At 42.7% G+C, this 15,895-nt stretch overlaps 1 protein-coding gene across 1 annotated transcript; it reads left to right on the top strand.

The window, feature by feature from the left end:
• The first annotated feature begins 6,993 nt into the window (after nt 1-6,993).
• On the top strand, nt 6,994-15,283 carry LOC140065859 (phospholipase A2 inhibitor and Ly6/PLAUR domain-containing protein-like). Its single transcript, XM_072113417.1, has 5 exons — nt 6,994-7,045; nt 8,554-8,667; nt 10,842-10,988; nt 12,534-12,674; nt 15,078-15,283. The coding sequence occupies exons 1-5, from the start codon at nt 6,994-6,996 to the stop codon at nt 15,281-15,283; spliced, it is 660 nt and encodes a 219-aa protein (XP_071969518.1).
• Nucleotides 15,284-15,895: the final 612 nt, after the last annotated feature.

The raw sequence follows: 15,895 nt of genomic DNA on the forward strand, positions 1-15,895 counted from the left end.
CTTGTCAGAAACGGCGTTGGTCAGGGCACGGATGATGTTGTCTGACACGTGCTGGTGCAGGGCTGGGACGGCACATCGGGAAAAGTAGTGGCGGCTGGGGACCGAATACCGAGGGGCGGCCGTCGCCATGAGGTTGCGAAAGGCCTCGGTCTCTACTAGCCTATAGGGCAGCATCTCCAGGCTAAGCAATCTGGAGATGTGGACATTAAGGGCTTGGGCGTGCGGGTGGGTTGCACTATATTTGCGTTTCCGCTCCAGTGTCTGGGGTATGGATAGCTGAACGCTGGTGGATGCTGTGGAGGATCGTGGAGGCGACGATGGGGTTTTTGTGCCAGGGTCCTGGGCAGGGGGCTGACTATCAGCTGACACAGGGGAAGGAGCAGTGGTGTGCACGGCCGGAGGTGAAAGGGCTTGGTGCCACTGAGTGGGGTGTTTAGCATTCATATGCCTGAGCATACTGGTGGTAGTTAAGCTAGTAGTGGTGGAACCCCTGCTGATCCTGGTTTGGCAAAGGTTGCACACCACAGTCCGTCGGTCATCCGGTGTTTCCTTAAAGAACCTCCAGACTTCTGAAAATCTAGCCCTCGCCGCGGGAGCCCTCGCCACGGGAGCTTCACTACGTGACACATTTGGCGCTGATGCACCTGCTCTGGCCCTGCCTCTCCGTCTGGCCCCACCACTGCCTCTTCCAACCTGTTCTGGTCGAGGACTCTCCTCCGTCTCAGAAGCACTGTGTTCACCCGGCCTCTCAACCCAGCTTGGGTCTGTCACCTCATCATCCTCCGATCCCTCAGTCTGCTCCCCCCTCGGACTTCCTGCCCTGACAACAACTTCACCACTGTCTGACAACCGTGTCTCCTCATCGTCGGACACCTCTTTACACACTTCTTCCACTACGTCAAGAAGGTCATCATCACCCACAGACTGCGACTGGTGGAAAACCTGGGCATCGGAAAATTGCTCAGCAGCAACCGGACAAGTGGTTTGTGACTGTGGGAAGGGTCCAGAAAACAGTTCCTCAGAGTATGCCGGTTCAAATGCCAAATTTTCCTGGGATGGGGCAGACTGGGGGGGAGGAGGCTGAGGTGCAGGAGCTGGAGGAGTGCCGATTTCGGTGACATGGGTGGACTGCGTGGAAGACTGACTGGTGGACAAATTGCTCGAAGCATTGTCGGCAATCCACAACATCACCTGTTCGCACTGTTCTGGCCTCAACAGTGCTCTACCACGAGTCCTAGTAACTTCAGACATGAACCTAGGGAGTGTAGCTCTGCGGCGTTCCCCTGCTCCCTCATCAGCAGGTGGTGTCTCACCCCGCCCAGGACCACGGCCTCTGACCCCTGCAGTAGTTGGACGCCCAAGTCCCCGCCCTCGTCCTCTACCCCTAGCCCTCGGGTTAAACATTTTGAAAATGAAAGTTATAACTTTAATTTTTTTTTTACTTTTTTTTGTGTTTTTTTGTATTTTTTTTTTTTTTTTGTGTTTTTTCGTTTTTAAAACCAAACAATACTATCCTATTGCTATGGCTATTTTCTAGCCAAGTATGAAAGCACACTGCTATGCCAGATGAGATGACGCTGAGTTATGAAAAAATAAACGTAAAATAAAAAGAAACTGGCAGACTGTGCCTAATTGAAATCCAACCACTAATAAATTTTCCCACTTCGGTCTTTGCGATGGATATGTGCGTCACTAAGCGCTAAACACAAAGGTCGCAAGTCTCACTACAAATTCCTCACAATTTGCTAGTAGATGCACTGCAGCAAGGACAGCCACCAGCAGATCAACCAGAAATAAAATATATATAACGCTATTGTAGGCGTAAGTAAGCCGTTTGGATTCTCCTTTGGCTATTTTCTAGCCAAGTATGAAAGCACACTGATGAGATGACGCTGATTTATGAAAAAATAAACGTAAAATAAAAAGAAACTGGCAGACTGTGCCTAATTGAAATCCAACCCCTAATAAATTATCCCACTTCGGTCTTTGCGATGGATATGTGCGTCACTAAGCGCTAAACACAGCGGTCGCAAGTCTCACTACAAATTGCTCACAATTGGCTAGTATATGCACTGCAGCAAGGACAGCCACCAGCAGATCAACCAGAAATAAAATATATATAACGCTATTGTAGGCGTAAGTAAGCTGTTTGGATTCTCCTATGGCTATTTTCTAGCCAAGTATGAAAGCACACTGCTATGCCAGATGAGATGACGCTGAGTTATGAAAAAATAAACGTAAAATAAAAAGTAAATGGCAGACTGTGCCTAATTGAAATCAAACCCCTAATAAATTTTCCCACTTTGGTGTTTGAGGTGGATATGTGTGTCACTAAGAGCTAAACACAACGGTAGCAAGTCCCCCTGCAAATTCCTCACAATATCGTACTAGCTGCAAATAAAAAAAAAAAAAAGTAGAACGTTATTGTAGCCCTAAGAAGGGCTGTTGGGTTCTTGTAGAATCACTCCTGCCTAACACTATTCTAATAGAACACCCTAACGCTTTCCCTGACCAGCAGCAGCTCTCTCCCTAGCGGCATCCAGACACAGAATGATCCGAGCAGCGCGGGCAGCGGCTAGTCTATCCCAGGGTCACCTGATCTGGCCAGCCAACCACTGCTATCGACGTGTAAGGGTACCACGTCATGCTGGGTGGAGTGCAGAGTCTCCTGGCTTGTGATTGGCTCTGTTTCTGGCCGCCAAAAAGCAAAACGGCGGGAGCTGCCATTTTCTCGAGCGGGCGAAGTATTTGTCACTAAGAGCTAAATAGAACGTTCGCAAGTCTCCCTGCAAATTCGTCACAATATGGTACTAGCTGCACTACTAGTGCCAGCAAGCCCAGCCACAAGCAAAGAAAAAAAAAATATTCTAGCCCTAACAAGGGCTGTTGGGTTCTTGCTGGCGAAATATTCGTCCAAGCAACGAGCAGTTTCGAGTACACTAATGCTCGAATGAGCATCAAGCTTGGACGAGTGTGTTCACTTATCTCTAGTAAGGATCGAAGATTTTACAAGTGGACTGATATTCAATAATGGAACATGAATTCTTGTTTAAAATTCATTCCCTTGGGAAATCTAGTGTCGAGATGCAATATCCAAATAGTTTTTTAATCTTGACTACTTTACAGGTTTTACAAATTTGGCCTCCGTAATGCTAAAAGCCTCTATATGAAAGCCAAGTAGTGTTAGATTTGATATTGTGCTTGTAACTGGGTGAAATCATGTTACCAATGGTTACTGCTTTTTTGGATACCACGTTACAATCATTTTTCAATACCTGTGCCAGATTAAAAAACAATTTTCAAACTCAGATAACTCACAAAACTTCGGCATCAAAACGTACATTAATTGTAATAGCGATCACGTTGTTTACATCATAGAATACACGTTATGCAATGTCAAATATGCTCGGACGAATACTTCGCCAGCTCCAGAAAATGGCAGCTCCCGCCGTTTTGCTTTTTGGCGGCCAGAAACAGAGCCAATCACAAGCCAGGAGACTCTGCACTCCACCCAGCATGACGTGGTACCCTTACACGTCGATAGCAGTGGTTGGCTGGCCAGATCAGGTGACCCTGGGATAGACTAGCCCCTGCCCGCGCTTGAACATCAGTCCACTTGTAAAATCTTCGATCCTTACAGCATATAGTGCACATAAGCATATTCTCCAGTCTGAACACGCTCCTACTCCCATTTGTATAGATATGCCCAGCTATGTACCGCCCTCCCCGTACCTGGAAAGGCAAGTAAAATCTTTTAAAAAATTCAACCCTCATGTGTATACACATACATTAGTTTACATACAAGGATCATAAGGGTTGTTATTTCCATACTATCACCTTCAGCCCACTGCTCTATTCAAAGTATACTTGATTTATATCTCTATATTTTGCTTTTTCTCTAATGGCCACACTCTCCATTCCACATTTTAATGTTAACACGTGTTTTGTTTATAAAGTTGTCTATTTTAAAGATTATAAAAATAAATGTGTTTTTAAAGCATTAAGATGTAAACACACCTGTGCGGCAGACTCGCACCTTAATTCCATGTTGCGTCATTGTTGGGGGCAGGACTTTGTTTCCTCCCCCTCTGACGTCTTTCCTGTGCATACTACTTCAGTCTCCCGCATTCAGGTGTGCATTAGCCATGACTAAGAGCGTGTAACGCACTCGAAACGCGTAGGCTTGAGCCTGTAGCCTACCATCTGGACGCAGTGCTGTAGTGCGTTCCTCTATGTATTGCCCTGTCTGGAGTTTACAATAAAACTTGGAGGTACTTTTTATCTTATGCGCTGGATCGTTTTTTCCTTTTGGATTTCTAAACATGTTATAGAGCAGGAGGAGCTGAGTACATTGTACATAGTGTCCTAGCTGCAGGCAGCATGTTATAGAGCAGGAGGAGCTGAGTACATTGTACATAGTGTCCTAGCTGCAGGCAGCATGTTATAGAGCAGGAGGAGCTGAGTACATTGTACATAGTGTCCTAGCTGCAGGCAGCATGTTATAGAGCAGGAGGAGCTGAGTACGTTGTACATAGTGTCCTAGCTGCAGGCAGCATGTTATAGAGCAGGAGGAGCTGAGTACATTGTACATAGTGTCCTAGCTGCAGGCAGCATGTTATAGAGCAGGAGGAGCTGAGCAGATTGTACATAGTGTCCTAGCTGCAGGCAGCATGTTATACAGCAGGAGGAGCTGAGCAGATTGTACATAGTGTCCTATCTGCAGGCAGCATTTTATAGAGCAGGAGGGGCTGAGCAGATTGTACAAAGTGTCCTATCTGCAGGCAGCATGTTATAGAGCAGGAGGAGCTGAGCAGATTGTACATAGTGTTCTATCTGCTGGCAGCATTTTATAGAGCAGGAGGGGCTGAGCAGATTGTACAAAGTGTCCTATCTGCAGGCAGCATGTTATAGAGCAGGAGGAGCTGAGCAGATTGTACATAGTGTCCTATCTGCAGGCAGCATGTTATAGAGCAGGAGGAGCTGAGAAGATTGTACATAGTGTCCAGTGTCCTATCTGCAGGTAGAATGTTATAGAGCAGCAGGAGCTGAGCAGATTGTACATAGTGTCCTATCTGCAGGCAGCATGTTATAGAGCAGGAGGAGCTGAGAAGATTGTACATAGTGTCCTATCTGCAGGCAGCATGTTATAGAGCAGGAGGAGCTGAGAAGATTGCACATAGTGTCCTATCTGCAGGCAGCATGTTATAGAGCAGCAGGAGCTGAGCAGATTGTACATAGTGTCCTATCTGCAGGCAGCATGCTATAGAGCAGGAGGAGCTGAGTACATTGTACATAGTGTCCTAGCTGCAGGCAGCATGTTATAGAGCAGGAGGAGCTGAGTACATTGTACATAGTGTCCTAGCTGCAGGCAGCATGTTATAGAGCAGGAGGAGCTGAGTACATTGTACATAGTGTCCTAGCTGCAGGCAGCATGTTATAGAGCAGGAGGAGCTGAGTACGTTGTACATAGTGTCCTAGCTGCAGGCAGCATGTTATAGAGCAGGAGGAGCTGAGTACATTGTACATAGTGTCCTAGCTGCAGGCAGCATGTTATAGAGCAGGAGGAGCTGAGCAGATTGTACATAGTGTCCTAGCTGCAGGCAGCATGTTATACAGCAGGAGGAGCTGAGCAGATTGTACATAGTGTCCTATCTGCAGGCAGCATTTTATAGAGCAGGAGGGGCTGAGCAGATTGTACAAAGTGTCCTATCTGCAGGCAGCATGTTATAGAGCAGGAGGAGCTGAGCAGATTGTACATAGTGTTCTATCTGCTGGCAGCATTTTATAGAGCAGGAGGGGCTGAGCAGATTGTACAAAGTGTCCTATCTGCAGGCAGCATGTTATAGAGCAGGAGGAGCTGAGCAGATTGTACATAGTGTCCTATCTGCAGGCAGCATGTTATAGAGCAGGAGGAGCTGAGAAGATTGTACATAGTGTCCAGTGTCCTATCTGCAGGTAGAATGTTATAGAGCAGCAGGAGCTGAGCAGATTGTACATAGTGTCCTATCTGCAGGCAGCATGTTATAGAGCAGGAGGAGCTGAGAAGATTGTACATAGTGTCCTATCTGCAGGCAGCATGTTATAGAGCAGGAGGAGCTGAGAAGATTGCACATAGTGTCCTATCTGCAGGCAGCATGTTATAGAGCAGCAGGAGCTGAGCAGATTGTACATAGTGTCCTATCTGCAGGCAGCATGTTATAGCACAGGAGGAGCTGAGAAGATCGTACATAGTGTCCTATCTGCAGGCAGCATGTTATAGAGCAGGAGGGGCTGAGAAGATTGTACATAGTGTCCTATCTGCAGGCAGCATGTTATAGAGCAGGAGGGGCTGAGCAGATTCTACATAGTGTCCTATCTGCAGCCATCATGTTATAGAGCAGGAGGAGCTGAGCAGATTGTACATAGTGTCCTATCTGCAGGCAGCAGGGAAGCATCACTTTAATGACTATTCCTACCTTAATATCCATAGTTATATTTTAAAAAATAAATTAAAAAATCCCCCTGTACTATGCTATTGTTAGGGAAGTTATTAATGAAGTTTCCTATAGAATAACAGCAAGCAGAGATCTGCAAAACTATGAGGAATTGAGACAAAAAGTATATTGGAAATTGTATAATTTGTTATTCTATGAACAATAATATTATTTAGGTCAAACCCCTTTTACAGGTGAAGACCACCCACATGATGAATGGATGTGATGTCACTGGCCTGGAGCCCATGGTGGGAGTGTCTGATGTTGGGCCACACCCATCTCATATTAATCATCTAATCTGCTGATGGGTGATCCATTTTTATAAACTGGAAATCACCTTTAATTTTGCTCTTCTCTGCAGATAAACTCCAATTACCAAGAAAACACAATGGAAGCAGCGGATAATCTCTATTATCTGTTATAATTGTTAGGCTCCCCCCATATCCTGTTAAAAAACAAAGTAAATGTCCCAAGCCAAGTCCTCGGTCACACAATAGGATCGGTCTCCGAGAGAAGAACAATGGTCTCCATGATTGGAAGCCTAAGCTTTGTCTTAGCTCTCGCAGCTTCAAGTAAGTTTCCTGAAGAATTGTAATGTATGGAGCATTTGTCCTTTCAGTAACAAATTAATTATTGGTCATAATAATAATAATAATAATAATAATAATAATAATAATAATAATAATAATGATAATAATAATTAGTATTATTAAAATATCAATTATATATATATATATATATATATATATATATATATAATATTATAAAATAATAGTAATAAAAAAGTAATTTTAATAGTAATAATAGTAATATATTAGTAGTAATAAAATTGTTATGAAAATTGTTTTAAAAATAATAGTAGAAATAATAAAATTATTGTTTTTTTAAAGAATTTAATTATCACTAGTAGTAATAATAATAATATTAATCACATAATAGTAATATAATAGTAATTTAAATAGCAATAATAGAAATATATTAGTAGTAATAAAATAGTTATAGTAATTGTTTTAAAAATAAAAGCAGAAACAATAAAGTTTTTTTTATTAATTTAACTATCATTAGTAATGATAATAATAATAGTAATAGTAATAGTAATAATAATAATAATAATAATAATAATAATAATAATAATAATAATAATAATTCATCCAGGTGAGCAGGTACATAACATCTATGTGGACTGATCAGTGGGTAACTGCTGCTGCTATTTTGGCTGCAGTAATTGCTCACACTGATCACAACCATTTAACCCTTTAAATGTTGCTGTAATCATTGTGGTGCCAACAGTATTCATGGAAGAAGGGGGGTTCCTTCTGCCACTTTTCTGGGTGCCAATGCTATTCATGACTGGCAGGAATGACTGCCCATTATATCATTTAAAGAAGCCATTGGTCTCTAGTGAGACTAAAAGTAATAATATTTATCTCCATCCTCCCATAGAAAGGGTCACTAAAGGTAATTCCATAGGTTCTATGCACCCCAAATATAGCGCTGTTTCAAAAGGCAACTGGACCTACTAAATATGTAAAAAATTGGGACAAAATAAAACAGTTACAGTTGTAAGAAAAAAGTTCAAAAATAGGCTGGTTCTGAAAGTGTGAAAACTATTTTTAAAAAAGTGGAAAAAAATGACTGCATATACTTGAGTATAAGCCTAGGTCACAGCCTCCCCCAGTAATGAAATGCCCAACAGCCCTACAGCCTCCCTTACGACTGAAATGCCCCTGGTTATATAAAAAAATACACGTAGTACTTCCCCTCGGTGCTTCCTGCAGATCCACCTCCCTCTTAGCTTCATGTGCTCTGCCGGTGCACACTCTATGATGTCATCAAGCTGCAACACGGACACGCCTTAGGGTGTGCACGAGCCGAGCGCAAGGAGCCATCTCTGCCCACGCTGTTACACATGAAGCCCAGAGGGAGGAGGAGCTGTGGGGAGCACCAGAGGTAAGTACTAAGTTTATGTTATTTAATATACTGAAGTATATAAAAAATGTGGTGAAAAGCTCGGCTTGTACTCAAGTATATACGGTATATACGGTATACTAAAACTGATGTGGTGATGACGTCTCTGCAGGTTACGCTCTTTCGTGTATTCAGTGCACGTCTGAAAGCTCCGAATGCTCCGGTGACAGTGCGACTTGTCCTCCAAACCACTTGTGTGGCTCCACATACACAGAAACCAGTATCAGTGAGTACATTTTACTGTTTTATAGTATTGTTCTTTTTATTTTTTTGTTTTTCATAGGATTTTTGCACCCATCTACAAGGGATTCACCACTCTATCCCTACACACCACTAGTCCCCCCCTCCCCCCCTATAACAGTGGTGGCGAACCTATGGCACGGGTGCCAAAGGTAACACTCAGAGCCCTTTCTGTGGGCACTCAGGCCATTGACCCCAAGACAGAGTGCACCAAACAGGACCAAATTTAACCAAACCTTCCTGCAGTCCCAGGCAACTTAATAGATGCTACAATCAGCGCTATTTTAAAACGATAATTCATTGGCTGTTTGGAACTGCAGGAAAAGTGAGAAGGTGGTGACAGAACTGCAGTATCTTTGTACATCATCCTGCTGGACCCACCATCCTTTATGTAGAGAGAGACCCTGGTGAGAAGCTACAATGATATTCTGAATGTTCGCTCCTTCTTTCAACTGTATTGGGGGCCTCAGGGGCCGATACGATTGAAAGATGAGGAAGAACAGATAGCAATAAGTTACTGCTTAAAATGCAATGTTTGCTTTGCGGTAAATAAATGGATTTTGGTTGTAGTTTGGGCACTTCGCCATCACTGCCCTGTAATTTTATAATTCCCATGGATGCCAGTTCCCAGGTGTCCTTGGGTGAAATATACTTTGCCTTCTCCACCAGTTTTCTGGGGTAGAAGACATGTATAAAGCCCCATCACCACCTGTTTGAGGCTCTTCTACCTTGGCCACCACTTTGGGCATGACAGAGAGTGGAGTGGTCAGGCATCGAGTGGGGGTGTGAACGCTCTGACCCACCAATGTAACATTGATCCTAATAATATTCTAGAAGATAATACCATTCACAACCATAAGTGATCCATTGGTCTGGGGACATGTCCGGGGTCCGGGGTCTCTCTTTATGGGGGATCAGGAAGTGTGTAGGGTGGACCTTGGCAGGGTCCGTGTCTCGGCTGCTGTGTAATATTTTAGTTTACATTCAGAACCTGTAGAAATTTCAGACCTGTCCCTGCCAATTATTTATACATTTGTATCCAGTTCACACAATGCTTGGCCCCGCACCAATCACCGATCCATTGAAGCGTGTTATCTATACCGACACAGTGTAACAATTTTAGAACCTGTGAGCAGGACAAGGTCGGGACGTCTCTGGAATTTACTAAAGAATCCTGTTACAGTATATGAACCTTGTTATTCTTACATCAATACTTAAACCATAACCGTCATTTTAGAAGATTTTTGATATTAGGGGGGGGGGGGAGAGTGTTGTGAACATTTTGTAATATACTTCAAGAAAGGGACTGCAATGTGCCCCTTAGTAACAATACATAACAAACAATGCCAAAAGGCCAATTTAACCTTTTTTGTGCTAACTAAAATGTAACTTTTATTTCTTTTTCTCTCTTTGCTTTACAAGTGATTATTAACCCCTGTTCTCCTTTATCACATGTATAACACATAGCATCCACTGTATTCGACTATTTGGGTATAGATCACTTACTCGCTACCGTCCTGTAGTCTCTGGTGCTTGTTAACTATTCCTAGTCCTCCCTCTCAGCAGCCTGCTTCCCATTTAACCCCTGTTCTGGTGGCTACCTCAGTTGGCTGTATATTGTGGCCGTCTCTCATTCCTTGCTTTAAAACCTAAGATTGCCCCCCCCCCACGACATGTTCCGCCAGCTAGCATGGCATCATCAGGGGTTTGGGGCAATAGCTTATTATCTAGATGCCCTGAACAGGGTCTGAATGAATACTGAAAACTACTGGATACTTGGATAATAGCGATACACAGACCTGTGTGCTCCTACCTCTCTACCCCACCCCAATCCTAAAAATTCCCCCTCCTGGGGGGGGGTGCTAAAAATGGGTCTCCTGGTGACAGGTTCCCTTTAAACACACACAGGGAGATTAGATCTGAGCTCATGCAGCCTCTGGAGCATATGGAGCACGGTGCTGTACTACGGAGAAAGATAGGACATGTCCTATCTTTCTACGGGGTACGGAGCGGTACGGTGCTCCACTTGTGCGGCACCGTACCACTCCCGTTGGGCGCCGTGCGCCCATTGCAGTCTATGGGGGATGTATATCGGCTGATAAGAACCATATTCAATTTTTTTTTAATTTTCTTTTTTATGTTTATTATGTTTATTTTTAGGTGGAAAAACTTCGGCGTTGTTGCACAAGGCTTGTGCTCCTTTATCTGAATGTGGCTTTAATGGCAGCATAAGCATAAAGAAAGGACACATCAGGATGGTCATTGCATGTTGTAGCTCTGATAACTGTACTGCAAGTATTCCCGAATGTAAGTCATTTTTTCCAGTTTTTTTTTCCTTATGTCCTCCCTTACCTTACTTTATAGCTGACCCCATGACTTCTGCACTTTGCTATTGCTGCTCTCCATGGACCACATTTATCAGGAGCCAAGTGTCTTACCTTTGGATGGTCTTTGGATTTTTGATGCAGATTTATTGTTGTAGCTTTGACATCTCATCAATGTGGTTTTTTTTTATGTTGGCACATGAAATGTCAATGTCTGAAGCGCATTTGTCAGATTTTAGTCAAAAAGTCATACATTTGGTGCCACCAGTTCCTGAGTTTTTCCTGCACCACTGGAGAAACTGGCAACTCTCCTACAAGATATCATCAGAAAAATCTTAAAGGAAATCTACCATTTGCTTTCATGCATTGTAAACCATGAGAATGCTGTAGCTACACGGATGCAGAAACATATCTTGTTTAATCCCTGAACTGAGTGGTTCTGCTGAAAAAATAATTGTAAAATTATGATAATGACGCTAAGTCGCTCAAGTGACTTCCCCGGCGCTCCTCATCATACTCTAATTATGCACTGTTCCAGAGAATGATGTAATCACTGTGTTGTCCCTGACAGGCAGAAGTAATCAATTCCTGCATCACACCCCAGCTGCTGTGCATGAGTCATCCAGATCAGGTTCATCAGTCCTATGTGAACATTTAAAGGAAATCTACCATTTGATTTGATGCATTATGAAGCAAACATACCTTGAGAGTGCTGTAGCTACACTGATGCAGGATCATATCTTGGTTAATCCCTGAGCTGAGTGGTTTTGCTGATAAAACAGATATAACATTATGATAATGAAGCTCTGTCGCTTCTATGGCTCCTTCAGTGCTTGGTTCAGTGCTTGTCCTAGCATGTGAGTTTTTCTCTGCAGGAGATGATGATGCAATCACTCTTCTCCCTGCCAGACAGAATAATCAATTGCTGCACCATCCCCCAGAGTGATCCAGCTCTGGTTGATTAGTCATGCTTGACTAACCTCCATTTGTAATTACAAGCTCTGTGATCTAGGCAGCCATGCTGACCCAGCTTTCCCAAGGTTCTGAATGTTACAATAGTTTTTTCAGCAAAACCACTCAGCTCAGGGATTAACCAATATATGATCCTGCATCAGTGTAGCTACAGCATTCTCCAGGTATATTTGCTTTATAATGCATCAAACCAAATGGTAGGTTTCCTTTAAGGAAGGTCCAGGTAATGTGTTTTTGTACGGCACCCAGCTTCCCTAAGGTCCTGAATTTTTTCATAGTTTTTTGAGTAAAACCACTCGGATCTGGGATTAAACAAGATATGTTTCTGCATTACTGTAGCTACAGTACTCTCAGGGTATGTTTGATTCACAATGCATAAAAACAAATGGTAGATTTACTTTAAGTGTAATATATGTTTCCTTTTAGGATTTATAGGCCTATTGGGTAGAACAATGCTTAAAAGTTCTTCACTTACATAAGAAAAACATAATATTGCATATACAATGAGCATACATACTATGTATATATCTACATCTGCTTTTCTATTTGCTTCCAGTTCCAACACAAAGCTCTATTCCAAACGGAGTGATCTGCCCCTCCTGTGTATCTGCTGACTCTACCTGGTGCTACTCCCCAAAAACCATCCAATGCAGAGGGGATGAGAGTGTGTGTCTACTACAAACAACAAAAGTAACAGGTAACAAAAATTGTTTCTTTTTGCAATCCAAAATAATGGAGAACCAATGAAATTGTAGCCTCTGTGATGCTACTTATTTATATTAAAGGCTCAAAGAAAAGACTTCTCATCAGGGGCGGATCATAAGACGGTCATGGACTATGGGCTCACTACCGACTACCTACTACCTACTAATATATGGAACTAGAATCAGCTTCTTGGGAAATGGAGGGTGCCTCCTTTCTGTCTGCTTTAAATTTGTGATTTCAGGACCTTTGTAGGACCTTCAAAGGTCCTGAAATGGCTCATGTGAAGATGTGTATTGAGGTGTACGAGGATTTCATGGGTGAAGGTCCTTTTTAGTATAACATTTTGTGGGTGGTTTTTGGTGGCCATGAGCAACCTAGAAGGCTTGGGCCCCAGTTACCACCCAATCTGCCTATATTATAATCCACTACTGCTTTTTAGGGTTACAAAGAAATATTTATTCTGTCAGAGCAGATAAACATAGACACAGATAGGGCTAACAAGTCAGATAAACAAGGTTCTGGGTTTACATGGTAAACAGGATTCCAGGCAGGTTAAAGGGATGTTATCTGGGTGTTATTGGCTTAGGGTTTAAGCCAAACCTGGACCCAAACTTTGCAGTTTGAGTTTGGTCAACCCTCCTCCTCTCCTATCAGTGGATTCACATCATCACCTGTTCTTTTACCCTAATCTTGTATTTTAACCTTATACTAAATTTAGATCTATCTCATCTATTTGTTTCCCCTCAATGAATTTCCCTTGATGGAAGAAACACGTTGGATATACCTCGATGAAGGGGATAGCCGAGAAATAGGCAGAGGAAGAGATTGGGAGAAAGCGCTCATAGGATGATGGACAAATGAATATAAATATTGAAGTCAGATCACGTGGTGTAGATGTGCACGACTTAAGGCACAACTCTAGTATGTGTTTACATCAGGGGGTGTCCGGGGTAGCAGCCTACGTCTTGGACTTCGAGTCTGGGGTACCAGACCAGCTTGAGTATAACGGGCAAATTAGAGGGATGGACGGGCACATACCAATGGATAGGATTCCATAAGGTAAGTATAGGTAATTAGCCTATCCTTAGTGAGTATCCTGGACACATGCCGGACAAAAACCAGGAACCAGAGAAGTTCCACTTAAGAATGGGGCATCTGTTAATCCCTGAAACGCATTCTGGTCCCTTCATCTACCATCTATGTAGATGGTAGGTATGTAGCCCTTGGCTAATTACCTACACTTACCTTATGGAATCCTATTCATTAGTGTGCGCCCGTCCATCCCTCTAATTTGCCTGAAAGGGAATAGTGTTTAGAGTTTAGTACATTAATACTGCCCTTGTCATGGCGGGAGTCTTGTTTTAGGGGTACCAGGAAGAGTCTCAAGGGCGTATCAAGGACACATGTTTAAAGATACTGGACAAATCCGATGACTCCTGCAACTTCAGATTTTGTTCACCGTTAGGAAGTCTGTTACATAAATACTTTTCCTTTAAATTATCCAAGACTTTCCGGGATTACTGAGGTTTCAGCTAATTTGTATATTTTGGACGTTGGTACGACACAATGGGGTCATTTACTAAGGGCCCAAATCACTATTTTTCGTTGGGTTTTCCGAAAATTACCGGTTTGCGCTGAATTGCCCCGGGCTTGTGGCGCACCGCGCCGGCATGCATGCGACGGTAAGTGAATCTGCCCCATTGTTTAGCTGACGGTGTAGCGCTCATATTTGTCATTATTTTAATAATTTATTAAAGGTTATAATTTATTTACTTTGAGTTGATGTAGATCTTCCCTTTAACCTGTTCCTATTGTGTGAGAATAATAATAAGCCAAGTGGCCAAAGTTTAAAATGCAGGATATTGGATTTTTCTACTATTATTCTTATTATTTATTATGGATGGGAAAAAAAAATATTAGTAACACAAAGCTAGCTAAAGAAATGCTCTGGGTAACAGCTTCTCTCTGAAATAAACATTATACAAATTGCACTTGATATTACAGTAGAGATGAGCGGACCCGATGTTCCGCTTCTGGTTCTGGGTTCGAGTTCGGCCACACTTCCTGAATATATTGCTGGATTGGTGGCCGAAAAGCCAATCCAGAAAATAGATGCCCCTAACAACTAGCCATGACTATGATTGACCAGGGGGAACCTTAGCAACTAGTGATGACTATGATTGACCAGGGGGAACCTTAGCAACTAGCCATGACTATGATTGACCAGGGGGAACCTTAGCAACTAGCCATGACTATGATTGACCAGGGGGAACCTTAACAACTAGCCTTAGCTATTATTGGCTAGGGAGCCCATCACACAAACCCAATGGGAACATTGGGTCCACTCATCTCTACTCGGCATGTGTATTTTTTAATAAAATGTGTCTTTTTTCAGGCTCAATCTCATCGTCGATAGCTCTTCGAGGTTGCTCAACAAAATCCTTCTGTGATCTGGGCAGCCAATCCCAAGAAGTTGGTGGAACATCAACCAAAGTCAAGTTTATCTGTACTAATGGTGGCAATAGTGTCCATAAAGTCCTTCTGACGCCAGCCACTGCATGTCTTCTACTGCTCAAATTCTTTGTCTTAGAGAATATTTGAGTTATGTTCCTTTCATTGTCATTCCATTTTTTTAAAAATAATTTTTGGATGAAAAATATCAAACACCCTTTACTTTCAATGAGGGTTGTACTTAGAATAGTAATATTCCTGAGCCTGGGTCCTGTCCCCATCCAGTGGGTGGCAGGTCACACATTCATTTTTTTGGGGACTATTAGAAATAGATGGGCATTGTAGCTATTTCCAGCAATCCAATGGGGACAAGACCCCATTTTTAGGATTATGAGGGCCCCCAGCACCTGTACTTCTTTACCGACAATAATCTTTGCATAAAATGAGGTACAAATGCTATAGGGCGTAAAAATGTACCACCTCCTTTAACTTCTTGGCCTTTCAAAAAAATCAAACTTATTTATTGTGGGTGATTGTGGGTGATTGTTTATCACTTTCCATTTCATACTCTATCTTCTGTAGAAGGTTCAGATCTGTATGTGTGAATGGATACAATAGGGCTGTTTGTGTTATAGAATGAATGTAACAAAGTTGATGTGTTGTGATGTGTGTTAATGAATGGATTTAACAGATCTATTTGTGAGTGAATGAATGTAGCAGGGCCCTGTGTGTGTGGTTGGGGGGGGGTGAATGGATATAGCA

Source organism: Engystomops pustulosus, chromosome 6, assembly GCF_040894005.1.
Source record: "Engystomops pustulosus chromosome 6, aEngPut4.maternal, whole genome shotgun sequence".
Classification (NCBI taxonomy): Eukaryota; Metazoa; Chordata; class Amphibia; order Anura; family Leptodactylidae; genus Engystomops; species Engystomops pustulosus.

What these genes read in the sequence shown, in the direction of transcription:
- LOC140065859 (XM_072113417.1), top strand. Translation starts at nt 6,994, where the DNA reads ATGGTCTCCATGATTGGAAGCCTAAGCTTTGTCTTAGCTCTCGCAGCT. An exon ending in TACTGCAAGTATTCCCGAAT is followed by an intron (nt 10,989 to 12,533) that starts GTAAGTCATTTT and finishes ATTTGCTTCCAG; the next exon opens with TTCCAACACAAAGCTCTATT. An exon ending in ACAAACAACAAAAGTAACAG is followed by an intron (nt 12,675 to 15,077) that starts GTAACAAAAATT and finishes GTCTTTTTTCAG; the next exon opens with GCTCAATCTCATCGTCGATA.